Below are 15,307 nucleotides of genomic sequence, written 5' to 3' on the forward strand. Positions count from 1 at the left end.
AATTGCAACAGCACAACTTTAATACTGTAACTGGTAGTACCCAAAATGATCAGTTTGGGTAATCACAATCACTACCAAACATGGGGAGCAGGAGTTGTCCCCTGCTCCCCATGTTTGGTAGTGATGGCCTTTGGAGGTAGCAGGGGTGGTCCCCGCTTCCGGAAGTTTGGAGGCGGGGTCGGGAAAAAGAAAAGAAAAGTCGACCCTGCGGCATCGGATCCGACTCGCGTAGGAGGGATGGATCTGACGCTGCAGGGTCAGAAACAAGGCGGACGTGAAAAAGGTAAGTAGGGGGTTGGCGGGGGGCGTGGCTACGAGGGCCATGTAGGAGGACGCGATCTGGAGGAGCTCCCGAGATCCTGTAATGATCCAGGCGAAATAGTGCATAGCAACGTGCCTATGACTGCTGAAAACACACATGCCTATGTGTGAACGGTCTGACTGCGCTTGGTGAACTTTTGAGAGGTGTGGTAGGAACGGTGGTGGAGCTTTGTGCGAAAAAGATAAGGAGTGCCGGAGACGAAAGACGAAACAAAATGGCCTATCATCGACCGGAACAAAGGAAGGAGCAGGCCGCACGGTGGTCGGGCGATAGGAGCGAACTGGGTGCGCATTTGTAACTTGTGCAGAACGCAGGTCCTCTGGGTCATGTCTAATAGAACAGTGAGACCGAAGGCGAAGCAGCCCACGTTGGACGACTCCGCCAAGACGTCCCCTGGTCCGGAAAGTTCCAAGAGTAAGGATAAGTCGCCTACAGGCGGCATGCCCGTGACGGGTACTAACTTGAAGGTGACCTGGGAAGCTAAGCTTGAACTGGCCGTAACTGAGCTGAAAACGGCATTGGACCTTAAGGTCGGTGAGGTGCAGGAGGAAGTGAATTTACTCCGGCAGGACGACAGGTCCTTGGCGGAGCGCACTGAGACCCTCGAGAAAGAGGTGAGCCCAAACACTGCGGATTGTGCCTTCCATAAGGCCGAATTGCATGCCCTGGTGCAGAGAGTGGGCAACTTGGAGAGCAGGGCGGAGGAGGCAGAAGGACGCGCCCGACGGAACAACATTCGCATCGTGGGCCTGCTAGAAGGATCAGAGGGCCGCGATCCCACGGAGTTCATCGAATCCATGCTGTTGCAGGAGATACCTGGAGGAGCCTTATCTCAAGGATTCGCAGTGGAACGTGCGCATAGGGCTCTAACAAGGAGGCCGCCGCCGGGAAACCTGCCTAGGCCAGTAATTGCCAAAATCCTTAATTACCGGGACCGGGAGAGGATACTAGAACACTTCAGCAAGGGAGGAACGATTACACGAGGAGCGGCAAACATAACGGCCTACCCGGACTATACCCTGACTGTGCAGCGTAGCCGCATGAACTTTGGGACGGTAAAGCGGAGATTGAGAGAGGTGGGCCATAAATACATGTTGCTGTAACCGGCGAAATTGAACGTTTTTCATAAACACAAAATTTTGTTTTTTGAGACTCCGGAGGACGCCATGGGATGGCTCGACGCACAGGGATGTCCCCAGGAGCCCAACGTTCGGACGGGAAGAGGAGATGGAGGAGATCAGCAGTGCACGAGGAGGGTGCTACAAGATGGCGCGGAATAGATCTCTGGGACTTGATTATAGTCATTTGCGCGGCCTTAGGCAGAAACGGTCAGACTGTTGCACAATATATTACGAGCACTGTGACTATTGCTGTATTATGAGGAGCCTTGCAGAGCGGATCTCTTTACCCCACTTAGTAACTTTAGTTAAGTGGCCACTAGGGCGACTTCACCCTACTGAGCTCTGGGCATTGTTTGGTGCTTGCAGGGCTAGATGTGGGGGTGCTCGAGTTCCATGGATGGAGCTGGGCAGCAGTTGGGGAGTGTGGTGTTGGGGAAGGGATGGGTAGAGGGTGGGGAGGGAGTTTGGGGTGTGTATAATTAAGGGGAGTTCGAGTTTGTAAAAGAGGCTACAAGGAAAAGCCAGAGGGCTGTATCTGTATCGCGTGGGCAGGTGGGATTTGCTGCACGGCAGGGGGGAGGATACTTATGAGCTATGGGGGATCTTAAGATCGTAACGTGGGATGCCAGGGGACTCAATAGTTACTTAAAGAGGAACAAGGTCATGATGTATTTGAAAAGACAGAAGATTGATATTGCACTTTTGCAAGAGACGCATCTGACTCAGCAAAAGTTGGAGCTGGTGGGGAAGAAGTGGAAAGGTACTGTAGTGGGCTCTCCGTATTCTGCCTACGCTAGGGGAGTGTTGGTCTGGGTGGCACCGCACGTTGCGCTCCAACTTACATAAGAGGTGGTGGATACGGAGGGGAGGATGGTCATATTGAAGGCACTGGTGGAGAACAGGGAGGTGTGCATTGTAAAAACGTATGCCCCCAATCAAAATACGGCGGCATATTTCAGGACTCTGTGTACCAACCTGGGTGCGTGTGTGGGCGGGGCGGTTATTTGGGGAGGGGATTTTAATTGCGTGCTGAACCCCAGGGTAGACAGATCTGATGATAAGATTGATAGGCCCACCCCAGCGGCCAGGGCATTGCAGACACTGCTCGATAACTTCGGGCTGGCAGATGTTTGGAGGCTGAAACATCCTAATGAGGAACAGTACTCGCATTACTCAGCCCCGCAACAACTGCATACAAGACTTGATTATTTTTTTGCCATGCCAGATGTGGTGATAGAGACCACCCAAATAGATTACAAAGCGAGGGTTGGCAGTACTGCCGCCCCAGAGCGCGGATACCGACGTGGCGCCTCCGGGCTGAAGCGCTCAAGGATCCGGTCTTTAGAGAGGATATCAGGGATGAGATCACACTTTATTTCGAGGAGAACGCCGGTAGTGTGGATTCGGCGGGTATGCTCTGGGAAGCCTTTAAGGTGGTATTGCGGGGTGCCGCCATTGCTAAACCTGCAAGGTGGGGTCCTAACGGAGTTAGGGGAAGCGGAGGATGAACTGGAACGGGAACTCAATAGGGGAGGGGGTGGGTGCGGAGCTAGTACTTAAACAACAACAGCGGTGTGCAGAACTTTGGGAAAGGCTCTGCAACCTCAACTATAAGAAGTATGTTGAGAGACAGCATGCAGGTGGGGATAAAACGGGCCCGTGGTTATACAAGAGTGAAACCCCTAGGCCCCCGATTAGGACGATAACCAGAGAGGATGGAGAGGTAGCGAACACCCAAGAAGAAGGCAATGAGGCATTCCTAGATTATTACAGGGCACTATATGAAGAAAAGAGGGGGGGGGGGGCAACCGAGAGGAGATAAGAGAAACTTTAAGAGATATGGGATTACCTAAGATTAGTGCCGAAGAAAGAGGAGCTGGATGCACCAATTACATTGGAGGAATTGGAAGAGGTGGTGAGGCAGCTGCCCACCAGTAAGACCCCGGGTGCGGACGGACTCCCTAGCAAATTTTATAAAGCAAATAGAGAGGAGGTACTCCCCCACCCCCATGCTAGAAATGTTTAATGAATCTTTTGAGGTGGGCCGCCTGCCGGAATCGCTTAGAGAAGCGATAATAATACCGCTCCCTAAGCCCAACAAACCAGGGCATAGCTGCGGCTCCTATAGGCCCTTGTCAATGTTGAACCAGGACGGCAAGATATTGACGGCGGTCCTGGCCAATAGGTTGCGGAGAGTTATTAGTAAATTGATACATCCGGACCAGACAGGTTATGTCCCCAATAGAAATAACACCCACAACCATAGGCGACTCGACCGGGTGATTGAATGGGGGAGCAGGAGCGAGGGTGAAATGGCGGTTGTGTCCCTAGATGCAGTCAAAGCTTTCGACTCAGTCAGGTGGTCGTGGTTGCTGGAGGCCCTGAAGGAATACGGGATGGGGCCGGGCTATGTAAGGTGGGCGAAGCTGCTGTACAGTGAGCCGCTGGCTAGGGTACGTACAGGAGCAGTGATATCCGAGAGGTGGCAACTTAGCAGAGGCACCAGACAAGGGTGCCCCTGGTCCCCGATGTTATATATTCTGGCCCTGGAGGCCCTGGCAGTGTACCTTCAATAACAATATGACATGATAGGCATTGAGGTAGGGGGAGAGAAACACCCAATATCCCTGTATGCTGACGATTTGCTATTATATTTGAAATATCCGGAGGAAAATCTTCAATATATTCTGGAGGTAATGGAAAGGTATGCAGAACTGTCTGGCATAGCGGTGAACCCCCAAAAATCGAGCATGTTCCCATTGGGTAGCTACATAGGAACCCCTCCGGAGCGGTTGCCAGTGTTGTCGATACCATGGGCGGTTGGCTCCTTCCGCTACCTCGGAATAGATGTGTACCACGGTAGAGGAGGAACATCTGCACAACACCGAGGTGGCTGTGGGAAAAATCTGTATAAGTATGAAGTTTTGGGAGAAATTGCCATTGGCGATGATGGGACGGGGGGCGATGCTTAAAATGGTGGTCCTACCTAGGCTCTTACATTTTAGCAATATTCCGTACATGATACCTAAGAAGTTTTTTGCCAAGCTGAATAGTATGTGCAGAGACTTCCTATGGCATGGCACTCGGAATAGAGTGGCGCTATGGAAGTTGCAGAATTTCTATCAAAAAGGGGGTATTAAGCTGCCTAATTTTGAGCCCTATTATGTAGCTGGCCAGTTGCAATATGTAGTCAAATGGCTCTCTGATGAGGTAACTCCCGAATTTAAGCTGTTTGGACAGGACTGCACTCCGTTTTACCTGAAGGAAATTATTTGGTTGCCTAGGTCAGAAATGAAGGAGCACCCGGGTATGATGTTGCTTGGGTGGAAGATGTGGCGTAGAATATGTCGAATGATGGAGGACCCGTACCCGTGTTCCCCGCAGGTGCCGTTGGTTGCCTTGGCAGGGGAAGACACACAACTAAGGATGATAATCAGGACCTACTGGGAGTCGGTCGGGTTAGTTACATTGGGGGAAGTCTGGCAAGAGGGGGCCATTAAGGATTTTGAAGGACTAGGGGAAAAGGCGGGCTTGCATGGGGGCCAGTATGTCACTTATCTAAGGCTGGTGCAGAATATTCGTAAAATCTGGCCTGAGACTGTATTGGCGGAGGAACCAGACGCCATTATGGGGACAATATACGATATATCAGAAGGAGGGCATGAGACCTCTAGATTGTATGAGATGGTGATGACCCGGGTTGGGAAGGAATTGACGCATTTGAGGTTGGAATGGGAAACAGAGGTAGGAGCACAGATGGAAGATGGGATGTGGGAGCGTGCTATGGGATACCACAAGAAGGTGTCAAGAAATGCCAGATTACAACAAATACAGTTGTACATAACGCACAGAGCTTACATGACCCCGATTAGAATATTGAAGTTTGTAAATGCGGGACGACAATCGTGCCCAAAATGTGATAAGGAAGATGCTATGACACACATGTTTTGGTCTTGCCCAGTGATTGAGAGTTTCTGGGGAGAAGTGGCGCAAAAACTAGCGGGCAAAGGGGTCACGCTCACTATAGACACGGCCTGGGCCTGCCTGTTAGGAGGGTTTCCCAGACCACGGAAACTTACACATGTTGGGAAATTGAAGGACTTGGCATATGTGCTCGCAAAAAGAAGGATTGCCATGGGATGGAAGCAGTGCCGTAAGCCACGGGTGGAGGTATGGTGGTGGGATTTGCAAAAATGGGCAGAGGCTGAAACAGTGGTATGGCAGGAGGCATGTAGCAAGTGTGGGGAGGAAGCAGTGAGTACCCTGCTAGCATGGAGAGTATTAATAGCAGAACTGTTTGGAACAATAACGGATTCTGCAGTCTCAGAAGGTGGTGATACCCTGCCACACGCAGCAGATACGGAATGAGAGGGACAAACAAGCTTGAGGGGGGGGAGGGATTGGGGGAGCAGTGGTCTTGACTAATTGATGTTCATGTGTTTGTTGCTAAAAGCGCTGCCAGTTTGGTTTGTATTGTTTGTTTTAAAAATAATAAAAACCGTATAAAAAAAATAAAAAAAAGTAGGGGGTGGGCGGGGGAGTGTTTTGGGACGGTGGAGGGGTTTGAATTTGGCCCGATTAGGCCGCAACAAAATTGTCTTCACAGCCGAATTGACCACGGTCAATTTGGCTGTGAACAATTGTGCCACAGCCAAATCGTATACATCCCTGTAACTATGATCCATTGGAACTGCAAAGTGTTGCAATAATCCGATTGCATTTCTCAGTTACAGCTAATGCTTGGATGGGGTGCTTTGTACGCAAAGACAGTGGCAGCTAATGCCCATTGTGTGCTACAGTCTCTTGAGGCCGCCAACGTGTTCGATGACACAGTGCATCACTCAGAGGTGCAACATCTGGCATATTGATTAGAACTTAATCTGTCCTACACATGTGCCCATGATTTGGTTGGATATGTGGAGTGCGCTGCTGAAGGATGTGCTTTAAACCTTGAATGGGGATTCACGCAGTTCATGAAAGGGAACCGTGAATACGACAGCTATATTTCAAGATCAAAGAGGTTGCTTTCTAGCTGTCTGAGAACTGATAACCAAGCTGAACGAGATCATTAAGATGACCAAAGAGGTAGCACTGCAACGGCTGGAAATGAAATTGTGTGAGGAACAAAGTGAGGAAGAGAATGCAACAATCCCTGTACACCGCCGGATGTGTCAACAACATTGCCTTGTACATCATGCTCTTGTTGCCTACAAGATCTGACCAATCTTCTGTAAACCGCCAAAATAACTGTACAGATAGCCTGGAGACAAAAAGAAAGTGGCATACATTCCTCAATCATGAATCATCAATGCTGATGGGTCTGCAAATAAATCCAGGAGACCATCAGCAGCTCAGAGGGTGGATGCATACTTCTAGGTGATTATGCAACACGTGAGATTTGACAGAGAATCCCTAAACTGTCCGCCCACCAGTCTAGCCACATCTTTTTTTGCTGCCAGACTTTTCCTCACAGGAGAAGCCTGGCAGCTAATCTTTTTGAACAATTAACATGAATTAAAAGTAGCCAGCACTACATTGGGGAAGATTATGGAAACACAACAGCTGAGATTACTTCTCCACTTAAAGTCATACACCAAGAAGAAGGGTAGTATTGCTTAGCAGGGTTTGTGGGGGCATCTGACTGCTGGTGGGCGAGATGTGATGTTCAGATCTTGTCGAGAAGCCATTAGAGTTCAAAGCATTTTGGTTCTTAATTCGTGCCATTTTAATACCACAGTTATGGATAAGAGCGACTTTTCAACATCACTTGAGTTCCCAACGTGAGCATTTTTCCTCTTCTCCCCACATTACACAAAATGTATTTTTATTAGGGTCTCCATGGAGGTGGGTAAAGGGTGAGACATGAACTGGGGATGGAGAATAGAAACAGGAACAAAGGAGTTTTAGAGTGAGATAAGAGTAGGCATGCTTACAGTGGAGGTAGGGAGAGGGAATCAAAGGGGACAAGAATTGAATGATCAAGTGAGGAAGCCCCTTCCAAATGTAGGTGCTGGATTTAGAGGGTCAACTTGAATGCAAGTATGTCGGTGCTTTTGATGTCAGTGGGCAGGGCCCTCCAACGGTTGGGAGAGGGCAAGAAGAGAAAAGATGCAGAAGCAAGAGGATGCACAGGGTGATGAAGGGACAGTGATTGAGGGGGGTTGCTAGATCAGACTGCCAGGAGGCTAGTGACCAGGGCAGAAGCAGCCAGGTAAGGGGTGAAAGGCAGTTTATGTGAAAGTATGGTACTAAATCATTCCCCTGTTGCTCAAAAATATGGGGGAGGGTTGTTAGCATAATGGGCACATAGGTGAGCTTTCAGAGCATGTTTGACATCACTATCCTCCAATTCCTTCCGACTAACACCCTGCAATTCAGGCAATGTGTGCTCTAATGCTGCAACTGGACAATATGACGACTGTTACCATTTGGAGGCTCAGTGAACCTTTCCATAACATGGGGTCAGGGAACCAAAAAGCCAGTTTGCTGCATTCGGGGCCATCGGCTGTAGTTCAGCCTCTTTCTCATGCCCCCCCCCTCCTCCATGCTCTACTTTGTGTGTGAAATGGCCTGCGTTTCCAGGCGAACTAGCAGATTATGCCTACGCATCACTGTTTGGACAGTGGGGCAGCTGATGGCACATCCTGTAAAAAGTTGGCTTATGTTGTCATACAACATGTTAACACATTGCTTTTGTGCCCAATGCATAATAACAGTCTTCTGCCCCAACGCACTTCCGTATTGCAGATCTTTCACCAAACGGCAAAACCTCTGCCTTTACCCTTCACTGGGTGGGGGGGGGGGATGACGGCCCACAAATGATGGGCCCAGGCTAAAGATTGGGACACTACCCTTAATTTGTAGTATCCTCTGGCTCTAATTTACCAATCCACAGCATGGGAGCCACAGTAACCAGCTGCCAACCTCTTCATTGTCCTCCTATGGCCGCTACTATTCCTGTTGCTCCATATCCACATCCTCCATGCCTGCATCCAACCAGTGCTCAACCTCTTGATGCTCTTCCTCCTTCTGCCCTCATTCCCCTACTTGTGTTGTCATGTACTAAAACGACCTCTTCATGTTCAACCTCATGAAGCGCCACCATCTCTGCTTCTAAGTTCTAAATTCCATCTCCCGCTGACATTCCACTTCACCTAAAGATGACATGCTCCCAAAGACATCCACTTTTCACTAACAGTTGTGTGGGGAACTAAGGAAAAGGTTTTCACACCTTTTAACATTAAGGGTTTCAAAGCAGGGTTCAGTTTTATTATATGTTTGGGGTGGTATAAAGGATAGGGTTTACAAATAGTCTATTTTTTTATTTACGGGAAAAGCAGGGAAAGGGCTTCTAAAAACGAAGGATTTTTCAAAGGGGGGTCAGACTTTAAGGACCCTATAAACAAGAACATTACACTGGAGAATGTCAGAACACTGGAATTAAATGTGGCAAAGAAAACATGTGCTCATTGGCCAAATCACAAGATATCGCCGGCTGTCTTTTTAGTCTGTCTAAAGGGATTTCCAAGCCCCAGCCTTCGGGAGGAGGGGGGATGGTGTTTTCCGATGACAACCTAGTGGTCAACAAGGTCCTAACCCAAAGTCTAACCAAACCCTCACAAGGTTAACATAGGCAGACGTAAGGACAACAGGAGCTGGTGTGCAAGTACAGTTACACTTGGAGATAGCCAGGTAATGTGGCAGCAAACACTACTATTCACTATACAATGGGACTACACCTTCGTCAGACTCTTGGTTCCTGTGCTCGGCTTCCAGAAGGGTAACAGTGCTGCTCGAAACCAGAAGAATCTAGGTTTATCCAGCCCAATAATGGCAAATATCTGCATCAGACAGGTAAAGCTATCCAAACATGGATAGCCACTCATCCAACATCTTCCCAGCAACAGGCACCCACCTAACTGGAATGGTGATTGGGGACCCAGAAAGTCCCATTTCCTGCCAGACCAAATACACACCACACTAACCAGACCAGTACCCCACAAAGTGTATGCCCTTTTAAGCAGTTTCTGGACCTGAGAAGGCAGGAAGACTATCACCATCAGAAAGCAAGATAAGGGAAAAATGGATATATAGTAACCCTTCAGCACTCTACAGTAAGGTGGTGTATGTTACATTAGGGGAAACTGTTCCCCCCTCAGTGGTAGCCGTGAGGGCTCACCAATGCTCCCAAACTAAATTAGCAGGTAAATGAAAAGCAAGGCTTCACTTACTTAAATGTATGGATAGGGTGCAAGAGAGACATTTGGGGGGTTCCATTGAAGAAAATAGAGGGAAATTTGCAAAAACAATAATCTTTTCCAACAGTGTAAATCAGTTCTTTTCCTCTAGCAGCCAAGAACAACCCCCAGATATCATGAAACACTTAACGTCTTGCCGTAGCGCTGCTTCATCCCCCAGACCCACGGGTAGCACACATTGTCCGCGAGCCAGCGCCTCGACAAGCAGACCGCGTTCAGAAGACTGGGCACAGAGAGCTGCATAGTCTTCTGAAAGCAGCATGCTTCTGAAAGCGCAGGTTACTCACTCCCGCTGTAAATAACTCAACATTGTGCTATGCTTTCCCCAGACCCTGGGGCACACACAAATCTACAGAGCAGATCTGAAGCTGCATTATCGCATTTATTACAGGTACAACCAGCTATTCAATGAGCTTTCACAAGTCTCGGAAGTGGAAACTGCCAAAGTCTCACATACAGTGTTGCAGCTGTCCAAACTGATATACATGTCCAGCAATTTACAGACATCTCTGTAGTAGGGTAAATATTGTGACCAATCAAAACAGAAGAGCCCATTATTCGCTTAAAAGGGTTTCTTACTGAATTACTATAAGACCTGTTTAACATTTAAAATTGTGGACATTATGTTCCCATAATGCTCTTTACTTTTATGCAAATCGACAGGATTGGGTTCTATGAAGACATACTGTGTTGCGTAACCGGGCTGCCCTGCCCCCTCCTTCCCACAGCCCAACCCCCTCCAAAGTAGTGACAGTTCCCCCAACACGTTTCCCCATTTCCAGCACTGGTTACAGCAGACTACTGAAGGTGGCATACATCTCTTATCAGATGAGGCTGGTGGAGTTTGTACATTATTTATCACCTTAGGTACTTGGGGGGTTGACAGATCCCTCTTTAGACTAATTGCTGTACTTATATCCTGAAATACTCTGCGTAAACCTTCTTCCTTCTCCCCCATCGACCTAGCTGATTGAGATCTTGGGCATCCCAGCCGTCCCATGTTCTCTAATCTTGATTTTCCTCTCACATAACCTCCTCCACTGCATTCCTCGACAGCCTTTGTGCTCTTCTGTACATGCAGTGCTTTTCTAGCAGTAGAATCTATAAAAACATTCAGGCCACTAGCCAAATGGGCAGGCATGACAAAGGAACCAGAAAAGCGGCAGAAAAAACTACAAAGGCAAAATTCGTCAGGAGGGAAAACATCACAATGTCAATTGAAGCAAAGAAATGCACCTCAAAAACTTGTAGAGAATACGGCTGAACATCCAGTTTTCAGGGATTCGACCGCTAAAGGGGAAAGAACGAACTGAGGTCCATGATCCAGCAATGCATTATGGTGCGATGGACTTCAATGCATCATGATCTATGCTCCATAAGTAACTTCATTCGCTTTTCTTTTCTTACCTCTATGGTTACTTGCAAGTGAGGTGTTCTGAAGAAGTTAAAGCCTTCAATGTGTCCCTGTTCCCCCAAAAAAGGAGAGCATTGTTTTTAACAATTGGCTGGACTTTAATTGGCTAATTCTAGCAAACATTTCAACACTGAAATATATTCTGGGAACAATCACAGGTACAGAGATATTCCAGTGTTGATGAATATAATGAACAGCCCATGATGGAACACGACTCTAGGTTTAAATACAAACGAGTTATAATATACATTAATTTATGAATGCTCCAATTACTTACATTACAAAACATGTAAAATATACAGTACCGGATTTGCCAATGAGGACTCTCTATCTTGAGACTTCCCGTAGCTTGACTTTGCAACAGCTTCATTATATCCAAAAGATCTAACGGGGGTTGTATGTGTTGACCTTCGAGATTCATTTGATAACGCGCTTGTAGGCTTCACAGTGCTTTCAACAGTAGTCCTTTTTTCAAGGGTTCTCTTTTGTAATGTTGTTTGAACATTATTTGAATTGGTCGCGATTAGTCCTGTATTAGTTTTGCCCATGGATGTAGATTCCAGATTTGGTTGATGCATTCTGTCACCATAATTGGATATACCACTTTTTGGTTTTGCAGCCTTTTCATAGAGTCCAATAAAATCTGGGTTTAATTTGGAGGAAGTCCCATGATCATCCTTTAAATTGGTGCTTGAGATTAATACAGTTTCTGACGCGGTTACATTTTCTAAATTCGAGCTGTGCGAGTATTTTTTGGCTTGCAATAATTTCACCATGTTTGGCAATGCACCAATTTCACAACCACTCACATTTTTAAGGCTTAATGTATTTTTTTTCCCCATGGATTGTTTTTCTTTAAAGTGTGCCTTCTCATTTTTTATGGCACAATCTTGGTCTGTAAATGGCATGTCTGCAAATAGAAAACATATTGAATTGCTGTCAATTGAGATTTATAAAGCACCATCCATGAGCAAAGCCACTTTTTAACGATTGCTAAAACAGTAACAAGAAAAGGTTTCCTGTAATTAGATTTTGTGTTTATTATTTTAACCAGATCTGACTCAACTGTATTACAAAAAGTTACTTTAACAAGGGGGTGGAAGAGAATACACAGAACTGCAACAGTGGCTTTGCAGCTATGAACACGTCTTCACATGCTTTTCATACTTTCGACAGATTGAGGATAGGTCTGAAATAGTCATTCAAAACATCTCGTTTGTGTTTGATGGTGTGTGTAATCAGATGCAGATTACAGAATCTCAAAATAACTGATAATTGTCTGGTCATCGCAAAGCTGTATGTAGAACCTAGTGAAAGGCTCAAGGCATTTAACAATACGGTTTCTCTTTATAAAATTGGGGGTGGGGGAGTGAAGTCACAGGAATGTATCGAAAATACCAAACTGAAAACTATTTCCTAGCTATTTAGCTCCTTTTGGAGCACATTTTAGTAACATGCAGGAACTGGTACCGCTTAGGCAGTGAACTAGGGTGATCAGCAGTCACTTCCTGGGCCAAGTGAACATCGTTAGTATTCAAATACAAACAGTGCTGTGTGAAATTATGCACTGGGTGCAAGGTTTCTACGCATGTACTTACCTGCAACTTGAGACCTTCAGCATTGGTATCTTTCATAGATAGATTTTTTTTAACATTGCATGTAATAAGTTCAGAGCAGAGCACACTACATTTTATTTTTACAGCTGTATTTCTTTAATAACCTATTGTAGTTGCATTTTTGGTATAGCAGACAAGCACTGGATGAGTGCCACAGCAAGGCATACGGGTGGCCACCTCATATTCTTTAAAATCACAGAATGAATTGGTTTCATATTTATTGGGGAAGTAAGGAGAAACCAATATAAAAACGGCACATTCATGTAGCATCTATATGTAAACACCTGTTACGACAAATTATTTTTGGGGGTTTCTAATGCCTCTCTTTAGGGCCCTTCAACCCCGCCTCCCCCTTCTGCCTACCTGTCATTGCAACCAAGTAGGCAGGTAGTAGCTGTACTTTACTAATTTGCTTCACCAGGGGTGCAAGACATTTTACCGCATGGATAGTCCAATCTACCTTTTTGGTATCCATTGGGGTAACCAATGTGTTATTAAAGCTTGCTCTTGACCATTTTGTCTTTTTGGGCTCTCTTTGCTCAGGGCAATACAGAGGAAGGCACAACATGGCCGTTCTGACCATGTAGGCTTTTTGTAAGCCCACATTGCAGCCTCCATATTAGTTTATACCAGTGTAGGTCCCTGGGATCTCCCGCTTTCTTCCTGTGGGGGTGGTTGAGGTCGATTTGCAGTCCTAATGACTAACCAGTATGATTGGTCATATGACACTTAGCCCCAGCCTTCTCGAGTGATGTGGGGGAATAGGGAGAGGGGGGGGGGGTCTCCTTTGGCCATCCATATCTGCAGTGCTACTTAAGGCCATACCCAATTCCTGCCTCTCACGCTTGGATTAGCATCTTGGAAAAAGCAGGTCTGCCATCCAGGGGGAGTTTTGCCACCATTTCTGCTATTTTTTGCTAACCCTTACATGGTCATACTAGCCAAGTATAGTGGTATGGGCATGGGGCAGGGTGTAGACTATTGGTGCCCTGGTGGTATTGTTTTGGACGTGTGCCAATAAATCAAGACAGATTAGAGTTAAATAAGGAAAGAAAACTGTACATGCCCTAGTTTTTGTGCGAGTCAAGTCGATCAATTAGAGATCTCACAGCGAAACACAAGGCTAAGCTGTCCCATCCTCGGTATACCAACTTAAGAAGCCTCTCACACTAAGGAATCTATAACAAAGCAAGCTTAAGTAAAATGGGAAAAATGTAATCCTGGCTGTCCAAACATGAGTCTTTGTCAACTTCTTCGCAACATGCATTTGGTAATGCTATTCAGCTACCCAGCTAAGAACTAGAAACACCAGCCCAAAAAATAGGAAAAGGAGGCAGTGCAAATAACATCCCCTGCATTCTTAATATCAAGAGGGCAACGCACAACTTAAGTGAAAACATTGAAGATCTGCGATAACAAAATAAAGCAGATTCTGCCTTTCTCACCAATGTGGCACACACGTTTAAAGACTTTAGTGAAAAGGACAATGCGGATCAATATGAAATGCACCCTACAAAGGTCACAGGTCCGCACACTGCAATCATAGGCAGTGTGCGGACCTGCAGTTTATCTAAGATGGCTAATGGACTTGGATAAAACAGAGATCAACTTAAACGCTCTAGACGCACGGCGAGTAACACCGTCAGTACGCACACAAACACACGTCTTGTTATACAGACAACAGTCAGCGATACGAGTTGAAACGCAAGATGCTGATTTGCACGGAATACACAACACCAAAAGGAAGGAGACTGAATTCGCCACACAAATATGTAAGTGCAATGAAAAAAACAACACAGCCACAGTTAATATGAGCATATGGAATGAATGACAGAGAAACGGGCAGAAAATTGCCACAAGCGAAACTAGACAAAAACACTAGATTCGGTCATTTAGATGGAACATATAATAACTAATACATGTAGAAAATCAATCGATTGCAAGAAACTAATAAATAGCAATAGATAAACGCAATGGCGCTGACGCATTCTTTATCCGACTTGCTCCAACAGACTGACTGCAACGTCTACACAAGAAGTGAAGCCTTAAAAAGTGCAAGAGTGACCTGGCACCACCTGACACTAATGAAAATGTTAACGCGTGCACAGAACAACATCTAAAGAGATTAGTAATAAATCACAGAAATGAATAAAAACGTGTTGCAAAATCCATTGATTATGAATATGATAGCCAATACACCCATAAAGTTACAGCATTTTGACTATTTTTCATCGAACACAGGTGAAATGAAATAATATCTCGTCTGCATGAAAAGAGAAACCACAGGCAGTCCAAATACGGTCACTGTCGAAGAAGGATTCAATCCCTTAAAAACGTACGATACTCATGCCCGACCAAGAAGACTGACCAGGTCAGTAATCTACGCTAGGGAACTAAATTACCCTATAACCTGCCTAGTCTTGTCCACTTCTCAACCTTCTGAGATTGTAAACAAATCTATTTGTATGTTTTTTATGTCTTTGTTTACAGTGATCACAAAGCAAAAATGTATGGGGGAATAGACGAATGCACCAAACTTTTGAAGAAATATCCTGTCCTTAAGACGGCTACAATAA

General features: G+C 46.1%; 1 protein-coding gene across 2 annotated transcripts in view; it reads right to left on the minus strand.

Annotated features, from left to right (window-relative positions):
* The window catches only part of ATF7IP2 (activating transcription factor 7 interacting protein 2), a 763,479-nt gene that overhangs the window by 78,368 nt on the left and 669,804 nt on the right, over positions 1 to 15,307 (minus strand). Inside the window, exon 10 of one of the 2 annotated variants that reach the window (XM_069647842.1) lies at positions 11,421 to 12,025. In XM_069647842.1, coding sequence (XP_069503943.1) covers positions 11,421 to 12,025 — 605 coding nt within the window. Of the gene's footprint in view, positions 1 to 11,392; positions 12,026 to 15,307 lie in introns of both variants that reach the window. The other variant, XM_069647843.1, reaches the window with a different exon arrangement.

The sequence above is a fragment of the Ambystoma mexicanum genome, chromosome 2q (assembly GCF_040938575.1).
Source record: "Ambystoma mexicanum isolate Mex_15411 chromosome 2q, UKY_AmexF1_1, whole genome shotgun sequence".
NCBI lineage: Eukaryota > Metazoa > Chordata > Amphibia > Caudata > Ambystomatidae > Ambystoma > Ambystoma mexicanum.